At 44.9% G+C, this 10,668-nt stretch overlaps 1 gene segment (V, D, J or C); it reads right to left on the bottom strand.

Moving 5' to 3' along the window:
• Positions 1–918: 918 nt before the first annotated feature.
• On the bottom strand, positions 919–1,456 carry LOC139379586 (Ig kappa-b4 chain C region-like; the record flags this gene model as incomplete). The annotated part of the segment is given in 1 exon segment: positions 919–1,456. A coding segment is annotated over 1 exon segment (324 nt), but the record flags the coding sequence as incomplete, so codon positions are not given.
• Between the last annotated feature and the right edge of the window lie 9,212 nt (positions 1,457–10,668).

Here is a 10,668-nt window from a genome sequence, read left to right on the forward strand (position 1 = left end):
TATTCAAGTGAGGTGATGTTACATCAGCATCCGCACCATAAATAGAATCTCCATATGAACCTCACAACCAAACATGTGATGTGATCATCTAGCATTATATTAACTATCTTGATGAGCAGGTTACTGACTGTTACATTAGTGAATGAGACATGATGCTGGGCTCAAATATGAGACTTGTTTATGCACATATCTAATTTAAGTATGATGTCCATTTATTACTGATTACTTATGTATCTGTTATGTCTCCCTCCCTGAATCAACCATAAACGTTCAAACCAGTCCACTCCCCCACATCTGGCCCAGTCCAGGATATTTCAGGCAGTGAAACTGTTCATCAGCTAGACTGGAAGTTGTGGGAGTGAAACTAAAATGTACATAGACAGAGCTGGGTGGTCCTGCATGTCCCAGAATAGAGCTCTAATGTCACCAGATGTTCACTCTGTTACCAGGGTGTTAGAGGTAGAGAAGACTCTATGACTATCTTGCAGATGTGATACTGGTAATATTATGTGGACAACTTTTTAAATAAATGTAGCTAAATGCAGGTGTGAGATATCGATCAAATGTTCATTTATAAATCTAGGAGCCAAGCAGGTCAAAAACTTCTGAGAAATATGAATAAAGAGTACCTACTGTACTACAAATGGCTAAACCTCTCCTGTTAATCTGTGAAAATAGTAGTATCCTTTGTTAGTATGAACTACCTGTTAATGACGTTGTGGTTAGAACATAAATAACTAAGCAATAAGGTTTAGGTCAGATAGTTTTCATAGAAACTGTGAGTCCTACTTTATGAAAAATGTTCTATGTCATTCAACATTTAAGACTAAAGTAAAATTATTGAAAGAGACAAAAACATATTTGTTTCTAAGATAAGTCTTTATTTTCATCTATTCATCAAAGCATCAAAGCAAACATTCCTACAGTATCTAATAGTTATATAACAGAACACATCACATCTAACACTGATACAACATCAGTCTACAGAGACGATTGACACATGAACTCAAGCAAAGCCCCCTGTTAGTCTACATGTCAGTGATCAATAACACAGAGAACATCTGATCTCAGAACAGAGTCAAAGCAGAGGAACCAGCAGCCTCCCTCCACAGGGTTGTGTCACTGAGGGGTTCTACCCAGAACAGTCAGCCCTCCTCAAGGTCTTGGTGACTGGAGTCTGGGATTTCTGCTGGGCTTCACAGGTCACCTCTCCTGCCTTGGTCCACTCCAGGCCAGTGAGAGTCAGGGTGCTGCTCCAGCTGTACAGGCCATCCTTCTCCAGGACCGTAGGACTGGCCTCCTGCTTCTGGCTGGTCCCGTCCACTTTCCAGCTCAAGGTCCAGTCTGAGGGGAAGCCCTTGTTGGCCAGACACGTCAGTGTGGCTGTTGTTGTACTGGACAGCTCCTCACTAGAGGGGGGCAGGACGGTGAGGGTGGGGGCACTGTTATCTGGAACAAACAGAACACATCAACTAAGTAATTACAACAAGTACAGCTTTAGTAAGAGATTATCTTCAGAAAAGTACACATTAAAATATAGTGAATTGGAAATGCCATCTAAATATGAATGTAGAAGTTGGACTGTTGAAAAGATTTGGAAAAAACACTAAAGTAATAGGATACAAAGCAGATTTATGAACCAAACAAGTATAAAGTGGTTAAATAACTAGAGTTACTAGTCATATGGTGTCAGTTATACATGTTATACAGATATTGTTTAGGAATGGATCTGATCAGAACAGCCAAGTCATATTAATAGTATTTACATCACATATCAAACATGTTGGATTATGAAGTCAGTTACAACCATAACTGAGATCCTTTGTCTTCACACTAACAGTGAAGTCTACCATGAACAGAATGCAACAATGATGAATACCATATAAAATACCATTAGTTATTATACCAGCATTAGGAGTTATATTCTGCAATTATACAAATAAGACGTATTTAAACCTACAATTTATCATTTTGATTAAATAAATATTTATTTGAATGAAGGCTCATTCAAAATCTAAATTTAACCAAAAATATTTGAGTTAAAGATAATAAAAATATAAATAAAAAATGGCACACAAACAGTAATACACAATGCAACAACTATATTCCATATTATTAAATAGTTATCATACTGGAACTATCCTCTGCAATCCATCAAACCACACATTTAAATAAACACCTACATTTGAACATGTTATTTAAATAACATTTCATTTGAAAGAAGGCTTTGTCAAAAGTAATACAAAAAATATATTTTTTTTAGGAAGGAAAATATGAAAAATCACAATATATTCATATAGACGAAGTTTCACAGAGTAAAATACCCCCAAAAATAATCAGAAAGAAATATCAAAGAGCGTGTTACTTACTTCCAACATCTAGTCTGGTGCCGCTACCAAAAGTGTACCACAGTGATACAATCCCTATTACTGCTGGTACAACAACCTCCTGCATGTTTGGCACTCTTCATTTCATTAGACTGTGGTTCAAATAATTAACTCTACTATAGTATGAATACATTTCAGAAATGAATTATTCTACTCAATTAGAAATAAAGTGTTTTTCATGTTGATTTCCTTAACATGGACCAAACCTGACTTTTTCTTGTACATCTCCTACTACTGTAGGTGCAGCATGTTTATTCATACAACTAATCTCAAATGTAGGCGAATCACTTCATAGTTTAAAGGCAGGTCATATTTGATTAGATGTAATAACATTCATATTAAAAGTGGCCATAGTATGTGTAGGGCTTGTGTATTTTGTTTAAATCATCTAAAAAAGTTCATTTGAAAAATCCTCAATATCAAGTCAAAATGTATAGAGAAATTGAAACACAACATCAAAAGTTGAATAAATAGTTTGGAATAAATAATTTGTTCTTTACTTACTTCCAACATCATGTCATGTATTGTCATGTTGTGTCTTTCTGTCCTTTCCTTTCACCCTGTCTCCCTCTGCTGGTCGTATTAGGTTACCTTTTCTCCCCCGCTTTCCCCCAGCTGTTCCTTGTCTCCTCTTGACTACCTCGTCACCCCTTCTCCCACCTGTTCCCCTTTTCCCTCTGATTCCCTCTCTCTCTGTTTCTGCTCCTGTCTTTGTCGGATTCTTGTTTGTTGTGTTTCATGCCTGAGCCAGACTATCGTCATGTTTGCTGTAACCTTGTCCTGTCCTGTCGGAATCTGCCGGTCTATCTGAGCCTACCTATGTTTGGTTATTAAAGAAGCTCTGTTTAAGTTAGTTCGCTTTTGGGTCCTCATTCACTCACCGTAACAGAAGAATCCGACCAAGAATGGACCCAGCGACTTCGGATCCTCTCCACTCAGCCGTCGGGATCCAGGGAGCGATGCTAGGCAGACACGAGCAGGAATTGTCTGCTGCTCGACATGCCGTTGAGACCCTGGCCACCCAAGTCTCCAACCTCACAGAACAGGTTCACCATCTCCGCCTCGATCCACCGGCCACTTCCAGGGCTTTCGAATCTCCGGAGCCCAGAATCAATAACCCGCCGTGTTACTCTGGGGAGCCCACTGAATGCCGCTCGTTCCTCACCCAGTGTGATATTGTGTTTTCTCTCCAGCCCAACACTTACGCCAGGAGCACTGCTCGTGTCGCCTACGTCATATCTCTCCTTACTGGACGGGCTCGTGAGTGGGGCACGGCAATCTGGGAGGCAAGGGCTGAGTGTACTAACCAGTATCAGGACTTTAAGGAGGAGATGATACGAGTTTTTGATCGATCTGTTTTTGGGGAGGAGGCTTCCAGGGCCCTGTCTTCCCTATGTCAAGGCAATCGATCCATAACAGACTACTCTATTGAGTTTCGCACTCTTGCTGTCTCCAGTGGCTGGAACGAGCCGGCCTTGCTCGCTCGTCTTCTGGAGGGTCTCCGCGCAGAGGTAAAGGATGAGATTCTCTCCCGGGAGGTTCCTTCCAGCGTGGATTCCTTGATTGAACTCGCTATTCGTATTGAGCGACGGGTTGATCTTCGTCACCGAGCTCGTGGAAAGGAGCTCGTGCTCTCCGTCGCCCCCCTCTCCGCATCACTACCATCTTCCTCTGCCGGCTCGGGAGCTGAGCCTATGCAGCTGGGAGGTATCCGCATCTCGACTAAGGAGAGGGAACGGAGAATCACCAACCGCCTCTGTCTCTATTGCGGTTCTGCTGGTCATTTTGTCACTTCATGTCCAGTAAAAGCCAGAGCTCATCAGTAAGCGGAGGGCTACTGGTGAGCGCTACTACTCCTGTCTCTCCTTCAAGATCCTGCACTACCTTGTCGGTCCATCTACACTGGACCGGTTCGTCAGCTTCCTGCAGTGCCTTAATAGACTCTGGGGCGGAGGGCTGTTTTATGGACGAGACCTGGGCTCGGGAACATGACATTCCTCTCAGACAGTTAAGGGAGTCCACGGCCTTGTTCGCCCTGGATGGTAGTCCTCTCCCCAGGATTCAGCGTGAGACGCTACCTTTAACCCTCACTGTTTCTGGTAATCATAGCGAAACCATTTCTTTTTTGATTTTTCGTTCACCTTTTACACCTGTTGTTTTGGGCCATCCCTGGCTAGTTTGTCATAATCCTTCCATTAATTGGTCTAGTAATTCTATCCTCTCCTGGAACGTCTCTTGTCATGTGAAATGTTTAATGTCTGCTATCCCTCCTGTTTCCTCTGTCTCTTCTTCACAGGAGGAGCCTGGTGATTTGACAGGGGTGCCGGAGGAATATCACGATCTGCGCACGGTGTTCAGTCGGTCCAGGGCCACCTCTCTTCCTCCACACCGGTCGTATGATTGTAGTATTGATCTCCTTCCGGGAACCACTCCCCCCCGGGGTAGACTATACTCTCTGTCGGCTCCCGAACGTAAGGCTCTCGAGGATTATTTGTCTGTAGCTCTTGACGCCGGTACCATAGTCCCCTCCTCCTCTCCCGCCGGAGCGGGGTTTTTTTTTGTCAAGAAGAAGGACGGGTCTCTGCGCCCCTGCATAGATTATCGAGGGCTGAATGACATAACAGTTAAGAATCGTTATCCGCTTCCTCTTATGTCTTCAGCCTTCGAGATCCTGCAGGGAGCCAGGTTTTTCACTAAGTTGGACCTTCGTAACGCTTACCATCTCGTGCGCATCAGGGAGGGGGACGAGTGGAAGACGGCGTTTAACACTCCGTTAGGGCACTTTGAATACCGGGTTCTTCCTTTCGGCCTCGCTAACGCTCCAGCTGTCTTTCAGGCATTAGTCAATGATGTCCTGAGAGACATGCTGAACATCTTTGTTTTCGTTTACCTTGACGATATCCTGATTTTTTCACCGTCACTCCAGATTCATCTTCAGCACGTTCGACGTGTCCTCCAGCGCCTTTTAGAGAATTGTCTTTTTGTGAAGGCTGAGAAGTGCACTTTTCATGCCTCCTCCGTCACATTTCTCGGTTCTGTTATTTCCGCTGAAGGCATTAAGATGGATCCCGCTAAGGTCCAAGCTGTCATTGATTGGCCCGCCCCTAAGTCACGCGTCGAGCTGCAGCGCTTTCTCGGCTTCGCGAACTTCTATCGTCGTTTCATCCGTAATTTCGGTCAGGTGGCAGCTCCTCTCACAGCCCTTACTTCTGTCAAGACGTGCTTTAAGTGGTCCGTTTCCGCCCAGGGAGCTTTTGATCTCCTCAAGAATCGTTTTACATCCGCTCCTATCCTTGTTACACCTGACGTCTCTAGACAGTTCGTTGTCGAGGTTGACGCGTCAGAGGTGGGCGTGGGAGCCATTCTTTCTCAGCGCTCCCTCTCTGACGACAAGGTCCACCCATGCGCGTATTTTTCTCATCGCCTGTCGCCGTCGGAACGTAACTATGATGTGGGAAACCGCGAACTGCTCGCCATCCGGTTAGCCCTAGGCGAATGGCGACAGTGGTTGGAGGGGGCGACCGTTCCTTTTGTCGTTTGGACTGACCATAGGAACCTTGAGTACATCCGTTCTGCCAAACGACTTAATGCGCGTCAGGCGCGTTGGGCGCTGTTTTTCGCTCGTTTCGAGTTCGTGATTTCTTATCGTCCGGGCTCTAAGAACACCAAGCCTGATGCTTTATCTCGTCTCTTCAGTTCTTCAGTAGCCTCCACTGACCCCGAGGGGATTCTCCCTGAGGGGCGTGTTGTCGGGTTGACTGTCTGGGGAATTGAGAGGCAGGTAAAGCAAGCGCTCACTCACACTCCGTCGCCGCGCGCTTGTCCTAGGAACCTTCTTTTCGTTCCCGTTCCTACTCGTCTGGCCGTTCTTCAGTGGGCTCACTCTGCCAAGTTAGCCGGCCACCCTGGCGTTCGGGGTACGCTTGCTTCCATTCGCCAGCGTTTTTGGTGGCCCACCCGGGAGCATGACACGCGTCGTTTCGTGGCTGCTTGTTCGGTCTGCGCGCAGACTAAGTCCGGTAACTCCCCTCCTGCCGGCCGTCTCAGGCCGCTTCCCATTCCCTCTCGACCGTGGTCTCACATCGCCTTAGATTTTGTCACCGGACTGCCTTCGTCAGCGGGGAAGACTGTTATTCTTACGGTTGTCGATAGGTTCTCTAAGGCGGCTCATTTCATTCCCCTTGCTAAGCTTCCTTCTGCTAAAGAGACGGCACAAATCATCATCGAGAATGTTTTCAGAATTCATGGCCTTCCGTCAGACGTCGTTTCGGACAGAGGTCCGCAATTCACGTCTCAATTTTGGAGGGAGTTTTGCCGTTTGATTGGGGCTTCCGTCAGTCTCTCTTCCGGCTTTCACCCCCAGTCTAACGGTCAAGCAGAACGGGCCAATCAGACTATTGGTCGCATCTTACGCAGTCTTTCTTTTCGCAACCCTGCGTCTTGGTCAGAACAGCTCCCCTGGGCAGAATACGCCCACAACTCGCTTCCTTCGTCTGCGACCGGGCTATCTCCTTTTCAGAGTAGCCTCGGGTACCAGCCTCCGCTGTTCTCATCTCAGTTCGCCGAGTCCAGCGTCCCCTCCGCTCAGGCTTTTGTCCAACGTTGCGAGCGCACCTGGAAGAGGGTCAGGTCTGCACTTTGCCGTTATAGGACGCAGACTGTGAGGGCTGCTAATAAGCGTAGAACTAAGAGTCCTAGATATTGTCGCGGTCAGAGAGTTTGGCTCTCCACTCAGAACCTTCCCCTTAAGACGGCTTCTCGCAAGTTGACCCCGCGGTTCATTGGTCCGTTCCGTACTTCTCGGGTCATTAATCCTGTCGCAGTTCGACTTCTTCTTCCGCGATACCTTCGTCGCGTCCACCCGGTCTTCCATGTCTCCTGTATTAAGCCCGTTCTTCGCGCCCCCGCTCGTCTTCCCCCCCCCCCCCCCCCCCCCCCCCCATCCTTGTCGAGGGCGCACCCATCTACAGGGTCCGCAGGATTTTGGACATGCGTCCTCGGGGCCGTGGTCACCAGTACCTCGTTGATTGGGAGGGGTACGGTCCTGAGGAGAGGAGTTGGGTTCCCTCTCGGGACGTGCTGGACCGTGCGCTGATCGAGGATTTCCTCCGTTGCCGCCAGGTTTCCTCCTCGAGTGCGCCAGGAGGCGCTCGGTGAGTGGGGGGGTACTGTCATGTATTGTCATGTTGTGTCTTTCTGTCCTTTCCTTTCACCCTGTCTCCCTCTGCTGGTCGTATTAGGTTACCTTTTCTCCCCCGCTTTCCCCCAGCTGTTCCTTGTCTCCTCTTGACTACCTCGTCACCCCTTCTCCCACCTGTTCCCCTTTTCCCTCTGATTAGGTCCCTATATCTCTCTCTGTTTCTGCTCCTGTCTTTGTCGGATTCTTGTTTGTTGTGTTTCATGCCTGAGCCAGACTATCGTCATGTTTGCTGTAACCTTGTCCTGTCCTGTCGGAATCTGCCGGTCTATCTGAGCCTACCTATGTTTGGTTATTAAAGAAGCTCTGTTTAAGTTAGTTCGCTTTTGGGTCCTCATTCACTCACCGTAACACATCAAGTTTGGTGCCGCTACCAAAAGTCCACCACAGTGATACAATCACTATTACTGCTGGTACAAAAACCTCTCTGTGTTGTGATGCTGCAGCTGTTACAGTGAAGATCACGTATACAGAATCATAATCAACAAAGATACACTTTAACATATTCCAGGTAGAACAAACACTTCATATTAGCTGTTTCTAGATAATACAAATATGAATTGTATCTTAAATCCAGATAGTAGTATTTGTCCTTCCTCTGTGTATCAGGTGTTCTCCTAGTCTGTAGATACAGTCCAGCATTAGATCAGTGTTGCTAGTATTCCTCCATATTGTCCATATGAAAGACATCAGCAGCAGCAGTAGTGATAGTGATCCATGTTGTATATTCCTTTATTAAACATGCTGATCTCACATTTAACAGTGGTGGTAAAGTCACAGAGGACAGATAACACAACCAGAGGAATTCTACCAGCTTTAGTTTAGAGAAGTGTTCACTAACTGATTAGAGGAACTTACATGAGAGACCGAGCATGAGTGAACAGACAGTTCATTATATCTGATCATCATCAGAATAATAATATAATGGTGGTGTGACATAAAAGTTACCATACATTAGTTATCAGATAAAACAGTTGCTGTTTGATGTTGTAAAAGGGGCAGCAGGTAGCTAGCGGTTAGAGTGTTGGGCCAGTAACTGAAAGGTCACTAGTTCAAATATCTGGGTCGACAAGGTGAAAAATATGCTGATGTGACCTTGAGCAAGGCACTTAACCCTAATTGCTCCAGGGTCGCCGTTGGCAACGGCAGACCCTGGCCTTGACCCCACTCTCCGAGGTTGTCTCAGGGGGAGTTGGGATATGCAAAAATAAATAATTCCAATTCACACTTGGGCATAAAACTCTGTGAAATAAGACACATTTAATTACCCACCTAATTATTATAAAATAAATCTCAAAATGTATTCTGATGGGAAACTACTTGGAACCTGAAATAGATTTGAAACATTAATTTGCATAATGCATCTGTCCTGCTGCTCTAAGAGCATTTATATCCCTGTGAGTTTAACACTTCATGACTGAGAGCTGTTCTTCATGACAACAGAACCCACAACAACCATGACTTTTATCGCCATATTCATCTGGACATTTGCTTTCTACATACAAGGTTACAATTTTCAGAATGTATTGTTGAAAATGAATTAAATCTACAGTGTTTACATATACAGTATATCAATGTTAATATTTCTATTCAGAACTATTCATTACTATATGTAACATTCCATTTCTATAAATGTTTTTACTATATTTTTCAGAATCCAGAGGACAGTACGTTGTGACACAGACTCCGGTAGTGAAAGCTGTTCTCCCAGAACAGACAGTCTCTCTGAACTGTAAAACCAGCAGTGATGTTCACGGTGGTTACTATCTAGCCTGGTACCAACAGAAACCTGGAGGAGCTCCTAAACTCCTTATTTACGATGCTACAACACTTCAGTCTGGGACTCCATCTAGATTCAGTGGCAGTGGATCTGGGAGTGACTTCACTCTGACCATCAGTGGAGTCCAGGCTGAAGATGCAGGAGATTACTACTGTCAGAGTTACCACAGTGGTGGAGTGTTCACACAGTGATACAGAGTCGTACAAAAACCTCCCTCAGTCAGACTGCACAGTGACTGTACTGATACAGCTGGGACCTACTGCAGGTGCTGATGATGAAGAGACAGTGACATGGAACACTGACTGAACTAAAATACACTGAGATAATTATATCAGTGATGCTGACTATAATGTCAACTTATCCCAGGTGCTGAGGGGTTGACAGTGACATGGAACACTGATCAGTAGAGGAGGTCAACTTGAGTATGTTTACAAAGCATCATTCAGATCACAATTTCCCCGTCATCCTCATCACACTTGTGAATATTTATTGTCATGGTCGTGAAGTTCACTTATAAAAGTTATATGAAGTTTTAAAACACACATTACCTGTTCATAATCAGAGTCAGATCCACAGATGTAAAAAATGAACAATGGTGATGTTACATCAGCATCAGCCCCATAAATCAAATCCCCATATGAACCTCACAACCAAACATGTGATGTGATCATCAAGCAATATATGAACTATCTTGATGAGCAGGTCTGTTACATCTGTGAATGAGACATGATGCTGGGATCAAACATGAAATATGTTTGAATAATATACATTTGATCTGTCATAATATCTGTAATTGTAACTAACCTGAATCCACCATAGAGGTTAAAACTAGTCACTCATATATGTCCCAGTCTAACTACTAGACCTGTAGCTGTGGGAGTGAAACTGAGATTTACATGGGCTGGGTGGTTATGCTTGTCCCAGAATAGAGCAGCACTGTTACCAGATGTTCACACTGTCCCCAGAGGGTTGGAGATAGAGAAGACTATGACTATCGTGAAGCTGTGATACTGGTTATATTATGTGGATCTTGTAAAACAAATGTAGCTTAATGTAGGTGTGATCACATTGTTGAGAGTCCAAGATATTGATCAAATGTTCAATAACATTAGTTTACTGTCTTTATGAGTCTATAAATCAAGCAGGTAAAAAACAGTCCAAGAAAAATTAATAAGGAGTACCATCTACTGCGTGTGTCTAGACCTCTCCTGTTAATCTGTTAACATTGTAGTATCTAGACCTCATCTGTCAACCTGTTAACATTGTAGTATCTAGACCTCTCCTGTTAATCTGTTAACATTGTA

Source organism: Oncorhynchus clarkii, chromosome 21 (assembly GCF_045791955.1).
Source record: "Oncorhynchus clarkii lewisi isolate Uvic-CL-2024 chromosome 21, UVic_Ocla_1.0, whole genome shotgun sequence".
Classification (NCBI taxonomy): Eukaryota; Metazoa; Chordata; class Actinopteri; order Salmoniformes; family Salmonidae; genus Oncorhynchus; species Oncorhynchus clarkii.